The sequence below is a fragment of the Grammomys surdaster genome, unplaced genomic scaffold, assembly GCF_004785775.1.
Source record: "Grammomys surdaster isolate TR1022 unplaced genomic scaffold, NIH_TR_1.0 1019, whole genome shotgun sequence".
NCBI lineage: Eukaryota > Metazoa > Chordata > Mammalia > Rodentia > Muridae > Grammomys > Grammomys surdaster.
In genome coordinates, this window is record NW_021605438.1 from 385,281 (window position 1) to 412,555 (window position 27,275).

General features: G+C 43.0%; 1 protein-coding gene across 1 annotated transcript in view; it reads left to right on the forward strand.

The window, feature by feature from the left end:
• Window positions 1-27,275, forward strand: part of Dnah9 (dynein axonemal heavy chain 9) — a 315,810-nt gene that overhangs the window by 274,757 nt on the left and 13,778 nt on the right. Inside the window, exons 60-66 of the mRNA XM_028783166.1 lie at window positions 3,933-4,126; window positions 6,070-6,218; window positions 13,421-13,548; window positions 18,231-18,458; window positions 22,337-22,528; window positions 23,457-23,648; window positions 25,156-25,326. Of these exons, the coding sequence (XP_028638999.1) occupies window positions 3,933-4,126; window positions 6,070-6,218; window positions 13,421-13,548; window positions 18,231-18,458; window positions 22,337-22,528; window positions 23,457-23,648; window positions 25,156-25,326 (1,254 nt within the window). The remainder of the gene's footprint in view (window positions 1-3,932; window positions 4,127-6,069; window positions 6,219-13,420; window positions 13,549-18,230; window positions 18,459-22,336; window positions 22,529-23,456; window positions 23,649-25,155; window positions 25,327-27,275) is intronic.

Below are 27,275 nucleotides of genomic sequence, written 5' to 3' on the forward strand. Positions count from 1 at the left end.
TCTCTCTCTCTCTCTCTCTCTCTCTCTCTCTCTCTCTCTCTCTCTCTGAATATGTTTTGTGGAACAGCAGCTCCAGATCCATCAAACTCTGGAGCACAGCCTGGGATGTGCACAGGTGAGGCACAGAGCAATATGTGGTAAGCATCATGGAAGCCTTTGATGAATGCTTTCAAAGTGTTCCCTTGGATCGTAGCCTAAAGAAACAAACTGAGTATAATTGAATAGGAGATGATAAAAAAAAACCATTTTAAAGGATTCTATCTAATGAGGAAGGTTGATTGCCTTGCTTCCTTCCCTAGAACTAATAAGCAGGTAATGAATGACATTTCTGTGATAAAATCCTGCTTTTATTGTTATCCTTTGTAAGGATGTTTTCAGTCCCCTCAAAGGGTGAACTTTCAGGTAATGGGCATGTTCTGTTCTTCATTAGAAAATCTCATCTGTGCTGAGTTTCTTTGTTTGCCTTTGAAAAGGCCCCTCACTGCCACTCTGGTTGCCAATTTAGCACTGTTGTATTTTGCTGCACAGTCCAAAGTAATTAGGTTAATTAGTCATTTCCATTTAGCTTATTAGAAGTCTAGAAACCCCTTTCCCTCATTTGGGAGATTAAATGTTGCAATTGTGTTCACCAAAGAGCTTCAAGGATGTGCTTTCAGACCCAATCCTGGCAGCTGGGAGCTCTGGTCATAGTGCAAATTGCTCTGTTTTGTGGACATGATAAGGATAATTGGACAGCAAAGGGTTAATGATGCTGCAAGCTGGTGTGTGTGTGTGTGTGTGTGTGTGTGTGTGTGTGTGTGTGTGTCTGTGTGTGTGTGTGTGTGTGTGTCTGTGTCTGTATCTGTGTCTGTGTCTATGTCTGTGCAGGGAGCCTGGAAGTAGATGAGTGACAGCTCCTCAGCACAGAGAGAATAATGACAGCAGGTGCCCGGCCCAGCCCAGCTCAGCCCTGCCCAGCCCAGCCCTGCCCTGCCCCGCCCTCCCCTGCCCTGCCCTGCCCTCCCTGCGTGCTGGTCCTCCGGACATTCCACTTCCTTAATTAAACACTTCCCAAAAGCTGCCTATGCCTAAGGAAGTTCTTGCCCACAGAGAGCTCACAATCTTATGGGAATTAGAGCTTGGTAATATATCCATTGAAATCCAATAGCTGTGAAGGCACCATGGAAGGAACTTTTGTAGTCTTCAAAGCTGTGTGTCTATGCTAGAATATAAGCTATGGCACATGATCACCCAGCCTCATTTTTTGGCATGAACAAACCTAAGCCCAAGTAAACTTCAAGTCCAGTGGGCTGTCAATGTTGGTGCTGGGACTGAACTCTGTCTCCCTGCCCCTCATCCACATTCCCTCATAGCACCCTACATCACTTGTCATGGAAGAAGGTGTTTCTCATGCTACATGACTGGGGCAGAATTAGAGATCCACAGAGCTCAAGGGAGAGGATGTGTTTCATCCCCACAGAAGAGCGCAGGCACAGCCAGCCCTTCTGCAGCCCTTCTTTGTCCTCATTCCCAGAAAGGATTCTATGCTGCCCTCATGCTTCTCCTGGTCCCATCTCACCCTCAAGGTTTTGGCTCACTTTTATCCCTTCCATAAGATGCTTTCTCATTCCCTCAGCCTTTGTGCCTCCTTAACAGAATCCTCCATGCCTTCTAGACTTCTCTCATCTCCCTGTTCCTTAAAATTTTAAGCTACTTGAAGGCACATACCTGTTTTTTTTTCACTATTGTATTCTGATGTTCTTGGACTATAGTAGGAACTTGATTAATGTCGAAAGAATATATGAATGAATAAGTGAATTCATATGTTAATTAATTAATTAATTAACTGATGAATGGATGCATTCAAATAATTTTTGAACTTTTTAACATTCATTGCATTACATGAGTGCTTTAGACCCTCCATCTGCTGTTGGAGAAATAAAATATAAAGGGAGAATAGAAGCACTGCACATCACTCAGTCTCTTAAGGAGATTGTCTGGTGTCAAATCCCCACTGAATTCACTTGCTTTCTGTCACTACAATGAAATATCTAACAGCACAATGTATGGTGTCAATAATAATTTTGGTTCATGATGGTATAGAACTCAGTTCATCAGGGTAGGGGAAGTGTGAAGGACACCTCAATTTGCACCGTGGTAGACCAGAAAGCAGAGAACAAGACCCCAGGTGGCCAGGGATAATATACCCATAAATATCCACTCCCAGTAACCTTCCTCCAGCTATCCCTTCCCTCAAGTTTCCAAAATAATGCTATAAGCTAGGGATTAAGTATTAAAAACAAAAGATATACTTAAACCATAACATCCACCCAAATTTTAATATCAAGACATGATACCACAGAGACATTAAGATAGTATAGGAAGATTCAGTACTGTTTGCTTACTCTGAGATGGATGTCTCTAGCAAATCCCTTACTTCAATGTTCAGGGATCTTAACAGAAGGGACAGAAAGATCTTAAGGGCCAGGGAAGATGGTGGGTAATGACAAATAGTGTTCTCTGGACACAGTAGGACAGCTGTGCATAGAAACTCACAGTGACTGTGGCAGCATTCACAAGGCCTATGTCAGCTCAGCCAGACAAAACCCCAGCATAGATAGAAAGGAGGTGGGAGCTAGTTCCCTAACTGAAGATTTATTGGCATTTGATAGCTGCTAGGAGAAGATGCAATTTTCTTTATGAATGTGACTTTTGGTATGTAACCCACACTCCAGAACAGTTATTATACCCAAGAGTATATGGAAAATATGATCTCAATTTGAGGGCAGGGAAAGAGAAAGCGATAAAGCAAAATTGGGTGGGTAGGAAGGTGGAGATGAATCTGAGAGATGCTGGGGGAAAGGGGATAAGTGCGGTCAAAGTAATTTATACTACTTTGAGAATGAGGTTTTCTGGAAGGAAAAGGGGAGCTTCCATGTAGTGCAAAAATGGCTGGAAATCCAGGAATGAAGACTTCCCTCGGAGTCTCATTCATAGGAGCTATGACTGGGCCAAGGTAAGGGCTCCCATGCATGAGCAGAGGTTATATGGCACAGGTTCCCTCCAGCTTCAGAGATAAGAGTGCCCTGGCTCACTTTCCTACACTTCAAAAATAGGAGGAGGAAGAAGGGATAAGTCAGAAGCCATCAGGAATCAAACATCTAGAAATTGAGTGATTGTTTATTGGAAACTTAAGCTCTATGAATAGCTCTAAGTGCTCTACAGAAAGGTGGAGGAACACCATGCTCTAGATTACAGAGGATGTGCAGTGTTTGCTGACTTGGAGCTGGACTTGTAGAGCCTTAACAAATAATAAGCATGACCAGCACAAGAAAATGAAAGCATCTAAGTGAGTGGTAAAGTGTATGGAACTTTAGCTGAATTGGTATAGTCAGGCACATACCCAAGGTTAAAGCAGGAATGCTCAGCTGGGATGAGATGAAGCAAGACATCTCAGAGAGAAACATTGCATGAAGAAATGTGTTTCCCACATTCTGTATTTCAAGTTGACCCTTACAGACTAGGCAGTCCATGGAAATGCATCCTATGGGCATCTGAGAGACAGCTGGGCAGAGTGTGGTGGTACACTGAATGTGAAAACATAAGGAAGAGCCTCTAACTTGGGTGTTGGGTCTCTGTGACCAGCAAACTACAGCACTTACTTTGACTCCCTTTCATATGTAGCAGTGTGCTGCTGGCTGTGACCCAATCACAGACCTTTTATTTATAACTTCTGCACTGGTGAGCAGCGTATTAGGGACGAGCTTGAGTATATTCTTCCACTTTCCTGACTCTTTCTAGAGGAAGATCCAAGACTCTAGACCAGACTGTAAATAAGTCTGCTTTTTGTATAGAATGCCACTTGCTTTTCAGCCCTCTACCTCCAATACAATGCAAGCCACTACTTTCTAGAAAACATGAATTTTAGAACAACATTCTCTGGCATTCTCTAGGCACTCTCATCAATGGAGGAATTCTGCAATCTGGATCGAGACATTGAAGGCTCTGCCAAGAGCTGGAAAAAGTTTGTGGAGTCAGAGTGTCCCGAGAAGGAGAAGTTTCCCCAGGAGTGGAAGAACAAGACAGCCCTGCAGCGCCTCTGCATGATGAGAGCCATGAGGCCTGACCGGATGACCTATGCCATGCGGTAGGGGTCAGGGAACAGGCTCTGGGAAGGGATATATACAGGACAATCTCAGGAAAGCAGCCTGGCAGAGCTGTGCTTCAAGGTCATGTTCATATAGTATTGGGCACCTTTGTACCAAGACTAAAACCCATGAGACCAGTTACTTGAGTATGCCATCTGTTGTCTTAATGTCTTAATAGAAAGTATGGGAGGAAATAGTCATCAATATCAACATTGGAAATGATGCCAGTCACCTATAATATGAAGAAAGATGGAGGGATCCAGAAGGCATATGGAAGTCCTATATTTAGCATCACAGAAACATAAAAAGTGAGGTGGTTATAATTCTAGGTTGATAATTGAATGACAGAGAATTAGGAAGGCTATTTGACTTCTATTTTGACTTCTAACTTCTCCGTGAAGTTGAATGATCATCAGTTGAGTTTGTGTGAGAAAAGACGTCAAGATGGAAAGAGATCACAAAGAGAATGGAGAAGGTTAGAAAGGGAGGCTGTAGGAGGAGAGCTGGTAAAGCATACCATGCGAGTGAGAAAAGCCAACCTAGAACTTCAGAACCTACATCAAGCTGACTGAGTGTGACAGCCTCCCTGTAACCCCAGAGAATGGGCAGAGACAGGGAATTCCTAGAGCAGCAGTTCTCAACCTGTCAGTCCTGACCCCTTTGGGGGGTCAAATGACCCTCTCAACAGGGGTCACATATCAAATAGTCTGCATATCAGATATTTACATGATGATTGATAATAATTATAAAGTAGCAGTGAAAATAGTTTTATGGTTGGGGTCAATACAAAATGAAGAACTGCATTAAAGACTAGCATTGGAAAAGTTGAGAGCGCTGACCTAGGGCAAGCCAGTCAGCTAGTCAAAATCAACAAGGTCTGTACACCAGTGAGAGACCCTGTCTCAGTATGTAAGGTGGAGAGCAAGTGAAGATGATGTTCAATATCAACTGTGATCCTCCAGAAGCACATGCACAAATATGCATGTGTACTTATACATATATGTGTACCTACATGTATGTGAACATGCATACATGCACACATATAATACGTAAGCAAAAGAAAGAATAGGGATCTATTAAAATGAGAGAGAAGGGGGAACAGAGATGTAGCCCAGTTGGTAGAGTGGTTACTTAGCATGCATGCAGCCCACAGTTAGATCTCCAGCACCATATAAACTGGGCATGGTGGCACAAGCCTATAATCCCAGCACTCAGGAGATAGAGGCAGGAGGAGATAGAGGCAGGAGGATTATCAGAAATGTAAGGCTATCCTCTGCTTCATAGCAAGTTTAAGGCCAGTCAGGGATACAAAAGACCCTATCTCAAAAGAGAGGAAGGACAAGAGAGAGGGAGAAAGCAGATGACCAAAGGATGAAGGGAAGACAAGAAGAAATAAGAGAGAAGTATGGCCAAGGGGATGGTGGAAGGGTCAGTGAGAGTCAGGACTTTATCAGAGATCTAATAAGCTGGAAGGATTTAACACAAAATAGGACAGATTGGAAACCACTGGAGGCAGGAGTGGAGGAAAACTCAGTGAAGAATAGAGTACTAAGGAAGAGAGCTATGCAGGGCCTTAAATACTGGGCATGATGGCACATCACAGGGATATGGTATAGGTATAGATCAGATTTGGCTACCTATCACCATTCAAAGAAGTTGATCCTTATTCTCCAGAAGTGTGAGGTGATGGGGCACCAGGTCTACAGAGGAAGGTGGCAATGATCTGGGTGGAGAGTGGTCAAGAGCCCAGATCTAAGATGCATAGCTTGGAACTATCAGTACAGACATTAAATGTTGGCAAGGTGTCAACTTGGAGCTACTCCTGACTATTTAACTGTCACCCTAATGAGCTTGAACATGTCTTTTCACTTCTAGAAGCTTCCATTTTGCAAATGTTATGATTTGGGGGGGGACTGATACACATGCTTATCTCCGTCTGCAGAGATTTTGTTGAGGAGAAGTTAGGAAGCAAATATGTGATGGGAAGAGCACTCGATTTTGTAACCTCATTTGAAGAGTCAGGACCAGCCACTCCCATGTTTTTCATCCTGTCTCCAGGGGTGGACCCACTGAAGGATGTGGAGAATCAAGGTGAGGAGAGTTTGGTTTGAAGATGAGGTTACAGTAGTCCTGTGGCCTTTCATCCTTTGGTGGTCTATTGATTTTTCTTATCTACATTCAAGGTTCACTGCAAAACTCTCTTTGCAGGCCAGGCAGAAGCCAGGATAACTGATAAAGCAAAGCCACAGAATCATGTACCAGAGAGAAGATTGGGTTTCTCTTTCACCATTCTGTTTAGTCCTATAATTCATGTTAAATTGATATTTGTATATAATACAAATAAACCATCCAATTTTGTTCCTTGGTGGGTAGCTACATTATCTCAGGACAAGCTGTTGAAAAGATTGGGTTGTCTTGGAACCCTTGTCAAAGTTTAAATCATCTAGGGAGAAAAAACAGCACCCACATCAGATGGCTCACAAACAGCTAGAATTCCAGCTTCAGGGGATCTGATGCACTATTCTGGCCTCCACAGGCACCACGCTCAGCATATGCCTACACAGATACATACACATAAATAGAAATGAAAAGAAATTTTAATTTTTTAAATTAAATTGATCAAAAGTATAAGAGCTTGTTTGGAGACTATTAATTCTATCCTGTTGATCTATGTATCTATGTATGTTGACAGCAATACTGACTTGCAGCCTTATGGTAAAATTTTAAGTCAGGAAATGAGTCCTCCAACATTTTTCTTTACTTTAAGATTCTTTCAGCTTCTTGGAGTCTCTTATGTTTCCATAGACCTTTTAAAACTAGCTCATCAAGTTCTACAAACACTAAAGAAAAGTACATTCAGGTTTCAGTGGGAATGGCTATGATTCCCAAGTAGGTCAACCAAGGACATGTGGCCACCTTACCAATATGAAGTGCTCAGACACACAAGCATGGATCATCTTTCCATGTAGTTTTTAAATTTAGTTTCTTTTGATAGTTACATAGTTTGTAGTGCATATGCCTTGCATTTGTCTTGGTGCTATTGCATATAAATTTTATTTTCTTAACTTTAGTTTTACTGGTAGTGAAATTTTACATATGAATGAATATATCCCTGGGTTTATTTTCTTGATCTTCTAATTCATTTATATCGTAATAGGATGGTAATAACTCTAGTAAGAATGCATTCTAGAATTTAAAAAAGAATGCTTCTCAATACATACAATAAGCAAGAAATGACATGGATATGGATAGTTACAGATATGGATACATAGATAGATATGGATATACACATATATATTGAGAGAGAGAGAGAGAGAGAGAGAGAGAGAGAGCGCACTTATTTCCTATTTTCGTTCTTCATTTTGTTAGTACACATCATCATAAAAGAATCCTAAGAAATAACATTTATGGACCCTTGTTTGACCCCAGATTTTTCTGGGTACAAAATGATTTCTACTTAGAACTTTGACTACATGGCTCTGTGCTTGTGAGTGAACATATGTCATGGTTTTTTTGTTGGTGACCCATTTCTACCCACTAGGAACATTGGGATCACTTGGTTTGTGTTCTGCTATTTCATGAGCTGTGTCTCCCTGCAGGTCCTTTTGCTCACCTGCTCAGCTCTCAGCAAGTCTGTTTAAGGAAGGGTCACACCTTTCTTTAGCTTTACTCTATTGCTTTTGGTAAATGCCACCATTAGTTACCAAAAAGGGATCATTTTAAACAGCCTTTCCCCTGCCCTATCAAATTGGTATATCAAATTGCCTCGATTTTTGTTTGGATTCTGCTGAATAGCCACAATCTCTCACCTGGATTATCAAGATTACCTTCTGACTCCTATCTGCCTTCCTTCCCCTAAAATCCTTTGCTCCTCCATGGCCAGAGTTCCCTTGCTAAACCTCAAATCCTGTAATGTCACTCTGCTCCCTAAAGCTCTCTTGTGGACTCCCATCATCGTAAAGGTTAAGTCAAATATCCTTCACATGATTGATGCAGCCTACAGGGCCTCTCTGTCCAGCCTTAGATCTTACCTACACCAGACTCACTCTTTTAGATTCCTGGCCATATTTTGGACATTTCAGCAAATGGCTCCTTTCATCTGAAATATTCTCAACAGCCCAGGACTTACTCATCTTGCAAAGATCAGCCTGACCTCATTACTGCATGAACTCTTCCCCATTACGTCTCCTCATGGCACTCTGCATATTTGTGCCACAGCACTTAATTCAATCTTAAGTTAACCATTCTTGCATTGCTGGATTTTGTTTCCATGCCTGCCTGGCGCTAAGATCCTTGAGGTCAGAAACCATGTCATTTTGGTCCTCATCTTACCAGGGTCTCACAATGTAATTAGCACAGAGAATGTACTCAGTAAATATTTGTTAAATAAATCAATGAATGAATATCATAAGGCATTCATCATAACTATGGTATTCCTGTCTTTCATGTGTTTACGTGTTCCTTCTATCCATGTTTACATGTTTATGGAGCCTGTGTTCCTTCTATTCTCTTTCCCATGTTTATGGAGCCTATGTTCCCTCTATCCACTTTCCCACATTTAAAGAGCATGCGTTCCTTCTATCTACACAGGCTTTGTTGCTCTCAGATGAATAAATACATTTAATTTTCTCATTTTCATTCACCATTCTCCCTTCAAAAGCTTTCATATTCTCCATTCGTGAGCAATTTTGTTCTTAGTCAATGGACCTCCAACTATTCCACCATGTTATCTGAAGCTTGCTGTCCTCTCAGGCAGACTGGCCCCGCCCTGAACTACATTGTTTATCTCTGCTTTGCCTCAGCCTTGCCCTTGGCTTCATTTGAATGCACACTTCTAGAAGCATCTTGCTGTTCATCAACAGGAGACCACTTATGCACCTGTGCCCTCTCTCTTTTTCCCTCCTTCCCTGACTTCTTGTTGGTTTGATTTATTTCCTAATTTTTCCATTGAGATTTCGATTCTGGGAGACTACATATTTCCCATTTCTTGACTCTAACCAGTTTGCCTGGTGAGCCCCGGTTCTCATCTGGAATCCAAAGAGCTAACCCAAGTGGTTTCCCCAATCACCCTTAGTCCTGGCGTATGAAGTACTGTCTCCTTTCTTTGTATCACAGTATGTGTAGCAGGTGGTTCATCATATCCCTCTGCTTAGACTCTTAAAATGTTAGTATCCCCTGACATCCTTAGGCAGTTGAGCTTAATTCATTCATTGCTCTTTCTCCTTTGTTTTCTATGGCAGTTGTTATCTGGGTAGGTTTTTTTAAAACCCTGAAAGTGAGGCTGAAGACTTGTTCTCTTGTCTTTGTCCACTTCTCTGCTGAAATTCATGTGCCCTCGTACTAACAGAGTGATGAGTCTGCTTAACAAACACAATCCTTGGCTTACCTCCGATCCTTGGCTAGAAGTGTATACTCTGGTACTTTGCTCCACTCAGATTCTTCCAGAATGTCCTATCCTGAATACTGTGGGACAGGGGAGAGAAGAGAGGAGGAGAAACAAGGAGAAGGAGGGAAGGGGAGGAGGAGGGAAAAGGAGGAGGAGGATGGAGGAATAAGAGGACAAATAGCAGGATGGGAACAAGGACTAAGAGGAGGAGAGAACTTGATCCACGCTTCTTGGTCTCTGTTTGAACATGAACTCTCCCACCCCTACTGAGTATGTCTCTCCTTGAGTACTGAGATTAATCCCTTAACAGCACTTTGATTTTGCTGGTCCTTCTCTTTTCTCACCACTTTCTTTGCACATTGATGTTTTTTTCTTTTCCCCTTGTTTTCTCTCACCCAACATGCCTTCTCAGCCCCTCAGGTAACTGTGAAGATAAAATGAAATCTCTGATGTGAAAAGACTTTGAAAAGTTAAAAGCGAAGCAGGGTGTACAGCACAATAGTGCAGGAGACGCAGCTTCTGTTCTCCGAGGCAGGGCAGTGTGCCCCTCGCTTTGCCTCCTGTCACGTCTTTCAAAGCCAGCTTCATCCTCATCCTCACACAGGCCTTTTCTCTGGTCTTTCACACGTCCATAGCATGATCTTGTTTGGTACCCTTTCTCCTTTGTCCGAGTACTTGGCTTTGAGAAAATGAATTCAGCTGCTTCTATTTTGTGATCAGAAGTAGCTGTCTATCTCACCTTTGGCTTCTTCTGTGTCCTCTTGTGTGTTCAGAATGGCAATCTCACATAAATTAGGATTAGGCTGCCACAGGATGAAGTTCAAAGATGAAGGTTTCACCCTTAGCAGCCAGATTATCAACATGTTGCTTAGAGCAACATGTTGCTTAGGCCCATTCTCTTTCTGTTAAAGATGGAGAGGTGTGGGCTAGACTGGTCTCTAGGAGGCAGTGTGAGTATGGGTTTTGTGAGGGTAAAGGAACTTGTACCAGAGCGTAAGAGGGTGAGAACTCATGAGTTCATGTACCAGAGAGCAGGAGGGTGAAGAGAGAGAAAAGCTGAAGATACAAAAAATATTTTAAAAACAAACTGATGGGCCAAAGGGGGCACCCTTTCTATTAAGGGGGAAGGGAATGTACAGGGGGAAATAGAGTGGCAACCAACTGTAGGTGTTCTTTCCACTGGAGGCATAGGAGAAAGTGGAACATTTGGCTGACAACAGGAAGGAGGCTTAAAAATCAGAGAGGAGGACTGACATGGTTCACATCAGAATACATGAAAAGCTTTCCCAATAGCTTTGAGGCTGAGGGCCGTGAGCTTGTGGTACCACCAATTCCCTAAAGGCATTAATTGACTTTCTCTTTTACTAATGTTTGGGTTCACATAGCATTAAGGTATCTAAAGGTCCCATAAGAAAGACATAGAAGGAAGTGGTGGAGGTGAAGATTTTATAAGATCACGGTTCAAATTCAGCATCATCGGCACTATATTAAACTAAGTCAAAATGAAAGGTGAAGATTAGAAAACACATGGAGGGCCTAGTAACCTGGACATTTGATTGAAGTAGAGTGGAGAGGGAATCAGAGCGAACCTGGGAGTCAGCTATGGTAGTCTTGAGGCAACATCAGCATAGTAGCCCACGCTTTTAATCCTAGCAGAGGCAGGGGGATTTCTGTGAGTTGAGGTCAGCCTGATCAACAAAGTAAGTTCCAGGACAGTCACCCAGGACTACACAGAGAAAATCTGTTTTGGGGCAGCAGTTGGGGGGTGGGGAATAATAGCTGAGCCAAGCAAGAGTTCTCAGTGATGGGATCATCCTGGGTGCAGCCCTTGGGAGAGGTAGCAGCAGTGGTGGTAAGGTAAGTTCTCTAAGGTTGAAGAAAACAAGGAGGCACGAAGGCAAATGTCAGCCAACTCATCCAAAATGGCATTGATGACAACGATGAAACAGGCACCAGGTCAAGCCCCTCATAAAAGTCAGTCTCACCAGAGAACTGGGAAGAAGCACAGAATACAAAAATTAATAGCCAAAAAGCATAGGTAGCGAGTAGCAAGAGAATTGTGGGAAAGCATTCCCCTGTCTCAGAATACCACCAGTATGTGGCACATAAGAGTGGGCTGCTAGAGCTGTGGGATCCTCACAGAGACTCAAGAGAGACGAAGTATCCTAAGAGAAGCTCAGTGGGGTCTGTAGTATTTGAGGTGACATGGCCATCTAGAGAGGCACATAGGTCAGAAATAGGAAAATGGGTCATATGGAAACCATACCACAAGGCAGCGTAAATGTGAGCCCCAAATGCACACTGCTACCTTGGGGAACTTGCTAATGCCCTCCAAATCTACAAGTCTCACCACTGCCAATGTGAAAGAGGTCCACAAGTTCACCTCGCACACACCATAAGGCTGTGTCTGATAGAGTCATAGTCAGCTGAGTCCTGAGTCAACAGAGCCCCATCAATTGTCCCCCTTCCTACCATTTACAAGATCCATTTCTTTCTTGTCAGCTTGGATTAACGCAGATTGATCCAAACTGACTCTGCAGGGCCAGGTTTTGTTTTCACCACGACCCCTCCAGTCTGTAGTTTTCCAACTAATCTTTATTAAGCACCTCTTTCCTTATATCCTTCTCCAGCAAATAAAGGAAATAAATAGGCCCCTTTGTGAACAAAACGTCATGGAAGCCATCTAATAATCCCCACACCTGTTATCCTGGTGTTTGCTCTGCAGTTAGTTGCTTATCTCCCCGGCTCTAAAGCTGACATCAAATGCTTGCCAGCTAGGATTTATCGAGTTTAATAAAGGTATTTCTAGGATTCATCTCAGTCTAATCTATAATAACTATTTCTCAATATAAAAAGTCATCATCCTACTTGTATAAGGTTGAAGAAGGGTACACAGCCGGCTTAGTATTTAAAAGAAATATCCAATATTTACTGTTTCCTTTTCAAAACTTTCTCACATGAGTTAGCAAATTATATCTGTAATTTTAGTTTTTCTGAAAGTAAATTTTTTATACAGACTCATTACTTTTCTCTTTTTTAACTTATATTCTCTCTTATCTATTTTGCCTTCCCAGAAAAAAAAATTGTTCAATGATTCCTTCACGATATTACGCAGTTTTATGATCCTTTTATATAAAGAATGGCATACACCTTTCCCAAACAGTATTGGGTTGTGCTACCAGCTAATGCATAAAGAGAACTGGTTCTCTATATTAAGGTCATTTTTTTTAGGTTCTGTTTTCTTTGGGCTTGAAGAACATCTCCGTGGCATTGGCCTCGCCTCTGTGGCATGTCTATGATATTTTGTTGTTGTTATTATTATTGTATCTTGTTTCTTACACTAATAGCACAGTATAACATTCACACCAACCCCATTCTTGTTCTGTGTCTTTCCTCTCTCCACTTTCTTATATGAAAGAATGGCAATCTATTCCCATAGACTGTGAATAGTAAAGGACGAGGCTGAGGGAGGAGGAGCCAGGACTGACTAAATGCTCTCGCACCTTCCTGGGAAGTTTCAAAGAAGACTGGATATACTCAGAAGACAAAGAGACCCAGAAGAGACCATACCCACATGACTACCCTTTACCTTTTTATATCAGCACTTTGTAGATAGTCGGCCAATGCTCAGTCATTAAGTAGGGACCATGTAAGGAAACACCAACAATCCAGCATCATTCTTGATGGTTAGCTGAATAAGCAGGGGTCGGATGATTTGGATTTGGTGAGAACAAATTCCTTTTCTCTGGGATTGCACATCTGAAAGATTTAATCTCTTCTGATGGGGGAAAATATGATTAAGTGTGGGTCCAAGCGTACCTAGGTTTGAGGAATGACAAATAAGAGCAGTTGTTAGGAACAGATGATTAGATTTAATAAATAATACAAAGTTCCATGTTTATTTTAGGAAAGAAACTTGGATATACATTCAACAATCGGAACTTCCACAACGTGTCCCTAGGGCAAGGACAAGAAGTAGTTGCTGAGGCTGCACTGGACCTAGCTGCTAAGAAAGGACACTGGGTGATTCTGCAGGTACAGTCCCTCTGCCCAGATCTAGGTCAGTCTTGCCTTCCTGCCTATTCAGGCTGCATCCCAGAGGCTCTGGGCTTCCTAAGCCCTCTGACTCTCAATCTACCTGTTCCTCCATGTCTCCCACACTTGACTTCCTACTCTGTTCTAACCCTCCTCACTCTCACATCCTCTTCCCAAGATCTCCTCCAATAACTCTTCCCCACACCCACTCTACCACTGTCTTCAGACAGTTCTGAGTTCCATGCAAAAAAAAAAAAAAAAGGAAATAGTTTCCACTCTGATTGCATGCTCAAGAAATTGCATTTGATTAAAGGCCATAGAAGCTAGACACTTTCAACTGTTGCTCCCTTCTGTGAATGCCATGTGGTTTACTCTGTGGTACTTTCCTGCTGTGTTATATGTTCTGAGTCACCTACCCAGAAGACTAAAACTTAGTTTCTCCACTGGGTGCTCATGCTGGCATCTGGAATTGAGGAACCCTACTGCTGTGATTCCATGGAATAAGAATGAGGTGGGAGTGGGGAGAATCTGCCATTCACTCTTCTACTAAAGCCTGTCCCCCATGCAGCTTATCTAGAAACTGTAGCTGACTCAGAACAATGGGCTTATTATTCTTTTCTCTTAAAGCACTCTGCAGTCAGTACTATCGGAACTGATTTGTTAGGATATATTCTTGCCAATTTTCCTTACAGAAAATTATGTCTTTTATTTACCTTTACCATCAAGACCACTGCCTTAAACTGCTCAACAAAACCTCTGGAGAAGAGGTTAGAGAGATGACTAAGTGGTTAAGAATGCTTGCTGTTCATTCAGCGGACCAGAGCTCCATTCTTAGTACCTATGTCAGGTGGCTCACAGAATATGAATACATATTCTCATACATATTCTTTCTCTCTCTCTCTCTCTCTCTCTCTCTCTCTCTCTCTCTCTCTCTCTCTCTTTCTCTCTCTCTCTCTCCCCTCCCTCCCTCCCTCCCTCCCTCCCTCCCTCTCCCTCTCTCTCTCTCTCTCTCTCACACACACACACACACAAATAAAATCATTTTTAAAAACCTATTGGGTGTGGGAGAGTGACCAGAAAGTAATGGGAATGGTACACATGATTAAATATATCATATGCATTTTTACAAGCATGTTGGGTGACAGAATTAATGAGGAAACTAAAGAAAGACTAGCTGCAAAAGCCAGTCATCCAACCATCCTGACTTCATTACCAAGAACTTCATCAATCCCCTGATTACTCACTCCCCCACATCTTACTACTGGCGTCTCCTTAATTATACTTTTATTTATGAGGAGCCCAGCAGCTGAAAGATCTGCCATTCCCTGAAACTCCTTTTTCAGGAGCAGTAGGAATCCCAAGAGACACAGCAACAACAGCTGGAGTCCCTGTTTCTTCCATGTGCTGGGAGATACAGTCCCAAAATCTGCAGATTTGTCTGCCAGGAGACCTGCTCCTGGCCACTGGAGACTAAAGGAACCCAGCTTCCTGGTATGGTGATCAGAGCCCATTTCTGAAACTGTGTTTCTGCCTCCAACAAGGCTCCTCAAACAAGGAGCTGAGTTTCCTTCCTTGGTACCCACTGGCTACCCAGTACCTCCACATCATGTGTTCATGCGGTTTCTGATCTCTGAGTCTGAGCTCAAAACCCCCTCTTTAATCCTTAATGAAAGAGCAAGCCCTTGGGGCTGGAGAGATGGCTCAGCGGTTAAGAGCACTGACTGCTCTTCCAGAGGTCCTGAGTTCAAATCCCAGCAACCACATGGTGGCTCACAACCATCCGTAATGAGATTCGATGCCCTCTTCTGGTGTGTCTGAAGACAGCTACAGTGTACTCATAAAAAAAAAAAAAAAAAAAAAATCTTTAAAAAAAAAAAAAAAAAAAAGAGCAAGCCCAAGGGAACTGTTTCTTCGGATAAGTCCGAGCTATCTAAAGGCTCAGCTTTTCCTCTCTAGTAAAACATTGTGAGTGGGTATTGACTACATATGACATGTCTGAACTGCAGAGTAGGGATAGAAGAGAAGATCCCCTCAAAACTTATATCTTCCTGAGACTCCTAGACATTTTGGTTTTAATATTTACCTGGTGTTGCCAAGCATGGTGGCACTTGCATGCAATCTTCTCCCAAGGCAGGAGGGAGAGGCAGGATGATCTTGAATTTGAGGCCAGTCTTGGCTACCTATTAGATTCCAGGCAAGCATGGGCTATATAGTGAGAGCCTGTCTCAATTTCTCATTCCAAAAAAAGTTCCTGGAAAAGGGAAAAACAACAGTGAAATTATTTTTCTTTCAAAATACGTACACGGAAGAGTATTAACCCTTTCAAGAAGAGTGCAGCATCAATGATGGAGTGCTTCTGAGAGCTTGAGACAATGAACTCTTGTTCCAGTCACTGGTTTTCCATTGGATCTAACAACAGTTCCATCTCACGTCACCCTGGGGAAAGCTGCTTAAGGTTGCTACAGCCAGTAATCTTTGCCAGGAGCACTGGCTTCCTAGGACCTGAGGACCCAGCCAAGGCTCAGGAGGTATTAACTCTTCCTGGCTGATAGCTCTGGATTGAGTTCCCCAGTTCTTGAAGTCCCAGGGATCCTTGAATACCTCCCAGTGTTCCTTCCACAGGAAACAGGTCTTTCTCCCAGCCCGCCCTGCTCTTCCCTCTTCTATGGGGACTTATAGCTCTGTAGCGCCTACAGAATAGCTCACTGCTAGCTTTCTTATATTACCACCTAACAGGAACGCTGGCTTTCCAGAAAGCACACTGAACACTGCTTCAATCATGTGGTTGTAAATGAACTCCTTAACAGTTTTTCATTTCACCATCTGCTACTAACCCTCACATGGCAGTTTCCAGCATAAAGAGCCTTTTCAAATTCATTGCCTAGGGGTCTTTGCAGCAACTATGAAGTGTGGCAAGCATGAATTGTTAACTTCTCTTTCTATAGAAGCGGAAGCAGCAGTGGCCCGGTGACTGTGGTCCTTGTACTGTGCTCAGTGTTGTTCTGTGTATTTAAGGCGCTGCAAGCCTACTTGCTCAAATATTGATTGAGGAGCCTTTATCTGTTCATCATAATGAAATATATTGCCGTGGAGCCACAGGACCTACTTACTAAAGGAAAGGTGCTGTCTCCAAATGAGTGTGAAGAACTAAGTCTCCATAAAAAAAAGACAGGAACCAGATTTGCGATCAAAAGATAGGCTCAAAAGCTAGACAGAGACGCCCATGATGAGAGGAAGGACCTTTGTGGGTCATCTACAGCAGTGTCTCCCTGTGTCTTAGGGAGATAATTTTGGTGACAATTAGAAGAATGGTTTGGTGAGCAGAAAGTTGGGTAGAAAGAGTTTGAATCTTTACCTTTCAAACTGGGACACGTAGACACTGTACTAGCAGGTCTCACTAAAATGCGCTGAGTCAGTAAGTCTGAATGGGACTTGAGATTCTGCTCCCAGGTACTGCAGCCACATGCATCCCTTCTAGCTCTCAGAGGTTCAAATAATCCAGGCAGTAGAGAATTAGACTTAAAACGTAATTGTGTTTTAGTCTCAAAGTATAGTCCCTTTAACCACAGTAAGGTACCATCTGGGACGTTCTTGGAAACACAAATCGCCAGTCTCAACTCTCACTGCTGTATCAGAAGCTCCAAGGAGGGTCCAGCAATCTGTGCATTAAGCCATCCTCCAGGGGATTCGCATGCAGTCAAGTCTGAGAACACAAATGCTAGATTTATGATTATCAAAGGACAAAGCTGAATTGCATGATGCTGGGGGGTGGGGTGTCACCATTACTGGGTATCATCAACTCTTTCTATGCTACTCAAGGCTATGAGTTACCTGCCAGTCTAGGTGCAAATAATTGATTTACTTGTAAATAACTGATTGCTTTAAGATGCATGTTATAGGTCAAGGGCATAGTTAAGTAATAACGTACTTGCCTGGCATGCGTGAAACCTAAGTTCAATCCCTAGCACCACCAAAACCGATAACTGTATAAGCAGAGGTGGTTAAGTATTACACTGTATCTATTTTATTGCAAATTTAAAAAAAAAATACTGAAAGCTAAATCCAAACAATTCCAACTCTGATGGTCATGCTAATATTCCTAGACAAATAAACTATAGGTAACTAAGCACTTCTGAGAGAGAAATAGTCTTCTCCAGGGACAAGCCTACAGTAGCAAGTGGTCAGCCTTGAAATCATATACACACAATGACACTAAACAGACTCAGCAGTTTATCTTTATATAGTTATGCATGTGTGTGTGTGTGTGTGTGTGTGTGTGTGTGTGTGTGTGTGTGTGCATAAGAACAATAATCATGGGCAGTGGTAGCGCACGCCTTTAATCCCAGCACTTGGGAGGCAGAGGCAGGTGGACTTCTGAGGCCAGCCTGGTCTACAGAGTGAGTTCCAGGACAGCCAGGGCTACACAGAGAAACCCTGTCTGGAAAAACCTAAAAAAATAACAATAATCATAGGGAAAGGCCATGAATTTGAGAGGGAGTATAGGAGGGATTGAAAGAGAAAGGGGAAGGATAAATAATGTAACTACATATTAAATTTTAAAATTATAAAAAAACCTGAAGATAATGAGAAGCAAAGTGTCCCCTCTAGCTGCCCACCTGATAACTGTTTACTGCTAGTCGATATAAGCACAGATCTACTTGGAGGTCTTTCCTTCCCAACAGAACATCCATCTGGTGGCCAAGTGGCTCAGTACCCTGGAGAAGAAACTGGAGGAGCTCAGCAAGGAAAGTCACCCAGACTTCAGAATCTTCATCAGCGCAGAGCCTGCACCCTCCCCTGAGGGCCACATCATTCCCCAGGGCATTCTGGAAAATTCCATTAAGATCACCAATGAACCCCCCACAGGCATGCATGCCAACTTACACAAAGCCCTGGACAACTTCACTCAGGTACTGGTTGGGAAGGAAGGGGTAAGGAACACCCTACCCCACAAAGGGCCAATTCAATCCAATGGGAGAAATGTGTGCCAGAGGCTACCATCAGCATTGACTGATGTGGGCAAATGTGCACCCTCTGGCATTGACTGCTACCCAGTGCCCACTCAGTATTGCCCAGCTCTCAGCTTCTAGCTATATATATCTCAAGGAGCTAAGGGTAGGGCCTTTCTTTAGCAAGAATGGGAGATTTCATGCAAGTCCATTAACTAATATTTCAAAATGAAAAAAGAAACGTTGTTATGCTTCTAGTTGACCTGAAAACACACACTTATTGGCTAAGCACCCTCACTTCAGGTAGAAGGAGGATGCATTCATTCAGCTGTTATCACTGGCTAGCTGCAGCAAAGGGATGAGATAGTCTAGATGCTGAGTTGTAGGAAGCTGGGTTTAGGCTGTATGCAAATGTTCCGGTAATAAAGTATGGCCTCTGGATTGGGATCGGTGCCTGTGGACTTGATGAAAATGCAAATCCCCAGACCCTGCTCCAGGAAACAAAGCTCACACTGAGAACACTGTGTTCTAGAGGGAATCAGAATATCAAGGCACAGGGCTCAGGACCATAATTCCTGTTACTTTTAATCTAAGACTTGAGCTGTGGAGGATTTATTTAAAGCCTAGTCCAGGAGGATAATAATAATAATAATAATAATAATGTCATAAATATATATGACATAAAGTAGAAGAAAGATTGAGAGGAAGAGAGGACAATGGCAAAAGGGAAAGAGATGGGGAGAAAAAGAGAGGATAATAAAAGAATAATGACAAAATAATGCATGTTTTCTATCATATGCCATGTGTGTGTATATACCTGTGTGTGTACCTGTGCACTGTGTGTGTGTCTGTGTGACATGAAAGCAGAGGAAGGACAGGGGCCTGAAGAAGGAAGAGAGACACAGGCGAAAAAAAGAAAAGGAGAATAGAAGAATATGAGAAAAATACAATGATGCATGCATGTGAAAGCATCATAATAAGACCCATTATTTTGTTTGCTAACCAAAAAGATTAACCTTTTTTTAAAACTCCAAAGCCAAGCCCATGGGTAGCTGAACCCTTATGTGCAGCGTCGGCAGCTCAGGCCTCTCCTATCATTTCTCATTGCTTCTCCCTTGGAAAGGGAAATACAGGAAGGTAGGGCCAAAGGACCATCTTGAAACCCCAGTGAGCTTTATTGTATTATTTACAGAGAAACTTCTAGGAGCTGTTAGAAGGGTCTTTCTCTCTGATAGCACCAGTAAGTCTCTGTTTTCCAGTCATGCTAACATGCACGTCAAATCCAGGAACTTTAAGTGGACCATGCCACACAGCAAGTCCCCAGCTAGCCTGTATTAACCACTAGTAGTACTAGCCCTTTGGGCCTGGTTTAATTTCCAATATGGTAAAGGCAATAGCAGAGTCTCAAAAGATTTTACCTGCCCCATCTTACACTCACAGCATGGAAGTCACGTGATCTAAAGGGGAAGCTTCCACAAAGGCCTGAGAAGCAAAACTTGCCTGTTCTTCTTTTCACATCCTCTCCTGCCTAGCTCCAATACCTAATGCCATCTAACAGTGAGGGACACTACAGGAGATGTCGAATTATTTTAGCTTGACATCCCTGCCCACTGCAGACAGGACAGAAGCTAGTTATTCCCCTAGCCAGAGGCACTTTCTTTACCTTCTCCCAGGTAATTAAACTTAATTAAATTCCTGGGTACACTCTTTCAAGTACAGAGACAAACCTTTAAACCTTTAATAGTCTACATACAGAGAACATACATGCTCAAGTCCACACCCCAATAGAGAAGTCTTGCCCTCAGTCGTGTTGGGAGAACAACATCATGTCTTGTCTGTTTTACCACAGTCTTTATTTTTTTTAACATAGAAGTTGGAGAATATGAACGTAATCCAATGGTAGGGTACTTGCTTCACTTGAACAAGGCTCTGGCTTCAATCCTCAGTGCTAGGAAGGGCAGGGATGGGGGTTGGGGAAGAAAGAAGAAAATGGTGGTAGGGATTGGGAGAGGAGGAAAGCATTAGAATGTACTTAGCTGGTTCTAGTCCCAAGGCCCTCCCTGCAAACCATTCTCAGCTGTCCTGCCTTGAGGGTCTTGGACAGTTGAGAGGTGATGGATCCTCACCTGCTGTTCCTCATTATAATGAAATGATCAGCTGTAACCACACCTACCCGGCTCCCCCTTCACAGCCAGGCAGTGGCCATTGTCCTTGGGCTTTTCTCCCTGCACTCCTGATGACCAGTCTTGGATGGTGCACAAGTAAGAACAAAGCTGAAGAGATAGTCTCTCTTCCTGCTTATGCTGGTCTTCCTCAAAAGGTTCACTGACTGCGTATAGCCACAGAGAGTGGCTCTTTCGGAGGACAGATTCTTGAGGCTGTTCATTGTTTACAGCAGAGAACTGTGTAAATTCACTCTGCTCCCCAAATAACCCATTTTAACCATGTGAAGGATAAATTCCTTGTCCCCCTTTTCACTCCCTGCTTCCCTGATAGCTACATTATTTGGGGATAGTTGTTTTATTCTGACTTTTATGTGAATCTATCACTGTCAGCCAATCTTGGCATTAAAGGTATTTGTGCTGAAAAGCATTTTCCCACAGAATCTTTCTTTTCCAAATGTGTAAGAAGGAACAAAGCATCCTATAGTTTATGGAGAGTTGTTCTATCTATAAAGCAGTTGTTAAAGTTTCACAAGGCAATATCTTACCCTCTGTGCCACCTCTGACCCAGTTAGGCCATCAAGCAAAGAGGCACCACGGGTTCAGGAGAAGTGTCTCCGTGGGAACATCGGCACTACCGAAGCTCCCACAGTCTGGTTTCCCCTCTGGCTCCTGCCCTGTGTGAACAGAGCCTACAGTGGTTCCTAGAATAAGCATCAGGACTGAACAAATTCAGTGGTGGGAGCCTCGCAAGCACCTACTCGGGCTCTGGCTGCCACATTTTGCTCCAAAATAAACAGAAAAAAATCTCTCTCAGAAAAACTATTTTTCTTTTTTTTTTTTAACTTCAGAAGATCCAGAGACTTCCTTCTCACTATTTTAAAATGCAGGCTTACCCCCGCCCTCCATCACCAACGCCCTCCTAAGGTCCACCAAGAAGGACCTTGCTGACTTCCTCTGAACCAGCGCTACTTCTTTCTTTCCTTCTCCCAGTTCATTCTCCCGTTTGTTGTGGGCCCCATCTCTGCCCTCCACACACTATACAGTCACACCCCCACCTCCATACTGTTTGCTCAGCCTCATGTTGGATCATTCCTTCTCAGGAGGTGGGGGCCGTGGGGAGCAGGGAAGCGCGTGGATGCTACAGCATCTCCCATTGCTGTGAGTCTGGTTCCCATCGCCTCTCTCCTTTCAGAAGCGTTGCAGTACAAAAGCCAAGAGTTCCTTATCACATAGACAGAAGAGCACATTCTTGTTCCATGATGGGCAGAAAAGGACAGTTTACAATCGAGGTTGTTAGGGTCCCCATATAGGCACAGTGACATTGATAGAATAAATAAAACATTCATATCCACAGACCCTCTGCTGCTGTCATTAGCAGGTACCTAAATAGTTAATCTGCGTGCACAAGGTTAAATTATAGACAAAACATACTGTCGCCTGATCATAAACTTTAACTCAAATGCTGAACTAAAACCTATCTTTCTGCATGTATGCCTCTGGCACAGACCCCCACCTTGCCTTACCTCAGTAAGATAACTAGTCCCTTCACTATGCATTACACTATGAACATGACTTACCATAACCTTACCCCGTGTGAACCCCATCTTCACCACACCCTTGCCTACCCAGGTAAGGGGAACTGTGTCAGTACTGTTAATGGTGTGTCTCTTCCAGGACACTCTGGAGATGTGTTCCCGGGAGACAGAGTTCAAGACCATCCTCTTTGCTTTGTGTTACTTTCATGCGGTGGTTGCTGAAAGACGGAAGTTTGGGCCACAGGGATGGAATCGGTCCTACCCATTTAACACTGGGGACCTCACCATCTCCGTGAACGTGCTATACAATTTCCTGGAGGCTAACACAAAGGTAACACAGGTGTATGGCTGCAGGTCATTATTAATATGGGCTTCCTATATGCAAGGGTTCTGTGGTGTGAGGAAGGTCTAAGACCCCACACAGAGGAGATAAGGAAGTTCCAAGCCAAGGACCAGCCCCAGGCTGAGAAGTTCTACTGTGACATCAGAGCCAGAAAGCAAAGGAATCCAAACTGTCGGCTCCATGAGAATTCATCCAGAGACCCATCATACCATACTGAGTATACATGCTTACACCACCACAGGAATTTGTGGATTGACAGGAAGAGACCCCATACTCATCTAATATAAGTTCCCAACCCAACTTGATTAGGCAAAGAAGCAGAGCTTTCATTGATACATACAGCTCCAACTGTGGATATGGTTCTGCCACAGGTGGAGAAAAGGCCAAATTCATACTGTAGCCAACCGCCTCTTTGTCAGACCCATTTCAGAGAAACTTCCATCTAAAGGACTGCTTGTACCATCAAGGCTCTTCTTGTCTGAAGTATCAGCAAGGGCACCACAGGGTCAGATGCCATGAGAAGTCCTGCCAATAGCTCTGAGTCCAAGAGAGCCCAGCCCCATAGCTTCACCCCCTTTGTTGACTGGCTTGTCTCAAATAGCTTCTCTCCCTAACTCTTAACCCCAGCAATCTTCTATCCTGTACTTTATTTACTCTGAACTTTCAGAGGGGACAACTGATCCTGTTATTAATGGCAAGAAATTTAAAAGGGGTCATGGTCCTCACATCCTCCAATGAACATTCATTGCTTATGTGAAGGGCTTTCAAGGATTCCTGGTTCAACCCAAACATTCTTAATACTGCCAGGTTCTTCGGACACAACATTTAAAGGGGCATCACTTTTAATCTCAAGAAGCACCCAGCACCAAAGCTTGCGGGGAAATCATTCTTTCTTACTCTCTCACCTCTGACTTAGGTACCCTATGATGACTTACGTTACCTGTTTGGTGAGATCATGTATGGTGGCCATATCACAGATGACTGGGACAGGAGACTCTGCAGAACCTATTTAGAGGAATTCATTAGGCCAGAAATGCTAGAAGGAGAGCTGTCCCTGGCCCCAGGGTTCCCACTCCCAGGTAACATGGACTACAGTGGCTATCATCAGGTAAGGCACTGCTGTGTTTGCAGCAATTTGACAGTCATGGAGGCACACAGAATTCCTCCTGTCTGGCCTGCATAGCTCAGCATGCACATGCTCACTCTTGGGGCCAGGGAAGGATGCCCCAAGAGCTAAGTCTGAGTATATTTCAACCTTGCTCTCTGCCCCAAGATTATTTTGCTCAACCCAAGAGGCTCAGGATTTCCTGCCTCAAATTAAAAATGAAATTGAGCTTGGAGATCTTTGTAACCTTGATGCTCGATTCCATAGTTCGACTTGTCAATCTTTTCCACAAATAAGATCTGGGACAGTTATCTACTTGTTTTTATTCAAGATGTTGACAAAGACAATCTTAATGGGGAAAACAGTCAGGTAAGGATTTGGAAGCCACTACATAAACTTTATCATGATCTTCATTGAAAGTGATCTTGTAGCCAGATCACTTGTTGCTCCCATCTCTTACTGATAGCTATGGACAGAGGCATGTGTACCCACATAAAAGAAAGTCATTCTCCCTGAGATTGCTCTTCGCTAGCATTTCTGTTTTTCATGTGCTATTTGCAGTTATTTTTAAAGCACCCAGTTCACTTTTTAATCTGCTGTGAGAAATCTACTGAGAGACTTTTGTTGCCCTAGAACTATCTCTGACCTGGCAGACTTTAGATTTTTTAAGTGTTCTTGAAAGAACTAAAACTTACCAACATTTATAGCAAATGTAAGAGGAAAGAGTTGTCATACAAACTTATAAGCTTTTAATTCGTAAAACTTAAGAATCAGAATCATAGAAGTCATTTGATCCAGAAGAGTCATACCTGTGAGAAGAAATGCAAAATGAGGAACTCTTATAAGAAATTAGCAAGTTGTAACACCTTGAGAGGCTTTGCCCAGGATCCCAGTACATGAGCATCTCCTGGTGTCTGCAGACAACCGACCTGCCAGAGCAGCATCCTTGAGGATGCTTAGGTCTTGAGTCCCACAGTTATAGGACTTAAAGGTTTTCAAAGGGCTGAGGTAGAAGCCCTTCCTAGTACTTCCCTAAAGTCTGCCAGGTCAGAGATAGTTCTAGGGCACCTGCCAAGGGTACAGAAATGGGCTGGAGGAAAAACAAAGCTAAAAACACAGAGTGAAAAAATGAGCAGTACTTAAGCTAGTTGGTAACAACACCAAGAAATCTCGAAAGTCCCTTCAAGAGCTTAACTAGGAAGATAGCTTCTTGGGGCTATAAAGTGAACCATGAAGGGGTATGAAAAACAATCAGTGAAGAAAGTGGCCTTCACAAGTTGTTAAGATTCTTAGGCCGACTAATTGTGACTACCAGGAGCGTAAGCCCTTCAGTTTGCAAACTGGCTGCTGGTTCCTTGTCAGAAGAAGATGCTGATTGGAATCTGTGCCTGGTGTGTGAAGTGGGCAGCGATCCCCCCACCAGGACAGTGATGCTGTGCCCCACAGAGGACCTTTCATAGGATGAGAGACAAGTTGGTTACTTTTTGACCAATCTTGCCTTTGGTTTCAGTATATTGATGCTGAGCTCCCCCCTGAATCCCCCTACCTATATGGCCTCCACCCAAATGCTGAGATTGGCTTCCTGACTCAGACATCAGAAACGCTCTTCCGAACCGTACTGGAGATGCAGCCTCGGGACAGCCAGGCTGGAGATGGAGCTGGCATTACAAGGGAAGAAAAGGTGAGTATGGTTTGGAATAGTTTGGGGGAACCCAAGGCTTGCAAGTAGACACCATTCTGCTAATATCAGTAGTGGTAGTGAGACTGACATACACACAAACCAGCTTAGATGCTCCCCTGCCCCAACAACCCCTCCCTACCTACTTCAGCCCATCCCTGACCCTCTGATTAAATCAGAGGAAGTCCTTGCCATTGGGATTGGCAGATAGTTTTGCCAGTCCAAAATCGAATTTTATTTGGTTTCTTTGCTGAAATGAGGGAAGGTCAGAGTTAAGCAGGAAGGGCTTGGAAGCTTTGATAGCAACTTCCAGATTCTTTGGCAAAGTAAATAATGGCACTGTAGAGTTGGCCTTCTTTCTGTGGTGATGAAGCAGGATTTCTTAGCACTGACAAACCAGCTAGCCAGCTGGAGAAAAGTAGACCAGCTTCCATTCCCTGGCTCTTTTGGTAAAAGTATAGCTTAAATTTCTCAAGTAGTTCAATGTAAAACAAGAAAACTGTAAATGTATTGGAAGACCACTTACATGGATGTCTTTATGGTTGTACAAAGAAGGTACTTCTCAGCCCTTTAGAAACCTCAAAATCTAAGAACACAAAGATTAATAATTTTGATTATTACCAACATCAGGTAAGGCACTGCTGTGTTTGGGCTAGAGAGATGGCTTAGAAGTTAAGAGTAGTGCTTGTTGCTTGGGTTCTGGTCCCAGCACCCACATTAAGCAGCTCACAACCACCTGTACTTCCAGCCTCAGAGGATCAAAGATAAACATGCAATAAGAAAAGTGACACTATCTCAGTGACATTTAAGGGAAGCACAATGTCATATTCCATAATGCTAAAGGTTTTCAAATGTGATGGTCCACAGTTGTGAGACCTAAAAACGAAAGGCCTGGTCATCTCTGTTGGTGAAGGTCGAATTGATGGAACAATTTGTCAATAGCTGCCAAAGTTCAAAATGTTCAGGTTTTCCATTCATGATTCTTTTTCTTAGAAATCGCTCAGCAAAAGTATCCAAAGTACACAGACTTTATGGTGTATTTACATTTTATTTATTGCAGAATTTTTATGGTGTAGAAATGATGAACAGAACAATTACCAATAGGACAATAAATTAGGTATATCAAAAGAGCAAAATAATACACATTTTAAATGAAGAAAGCAATTCCGCACGCAGTGTCGGAGTACTTTTCTCCACATTTATAAGGAAGCCAGTCACAAGGGCACATACCTTTAATCTCAGTGCTGTGGAGGCAGAGGCAGAGGAGGCAGAGAAGGCAGAGGAGGCAGAGGCAGAGGCAGATCTCAGTAAGTTCAAAGCCAACCTAGTATACATAGCAAGTTTCAGGCCAGCCAGTGTACAAAGTGGGACCCTGTCTCAATAAGCAAATCAATAGTCAAAGATGTATGGAGACAGGCCTGTAGGTCAGTGGTGGAGTACTGAATTCAATCCCCATTACTGAGGAGAAGAAAAGATTCTAGGGTGTGTGTGTGTGTGTGTGTGTGTGTGTGTGTGTGTGTGCATGTGTGTGTTGTATATGTATAGACAGAGGGAGAGAAACTGATAGTTGTGGTGGTGGTTGTATGGGTGATAAATGCATAAATAATAAATGTTAAGTGAATGTGGCTGGCTGATGACTAAAAAGAGAAACTGTTTTGTACATTGAAGAAAATATGCAAACATTGGCAGTTTTACAGTATTTTCTCTCTTTTTTTTAAAGATTTATTTATTTTATTTGAGTACACTGTAGCTATCTTCAGACACACCAGAAGAGGGCATTGGATCCCATTACAGATGGTTGTGAGCCACCATGTGGTTGCTGGGATTTGAACTCAGGACCTCTGGAAGAGCAGTCAGTGCTCTTAACCACTGAGCCATCTCTCCAGCCCCCAGTATTGTCTCTCTTATGAGAAGAAGATTCTAGAAGTCTTTTTTCCCTGATATTTCTGGTA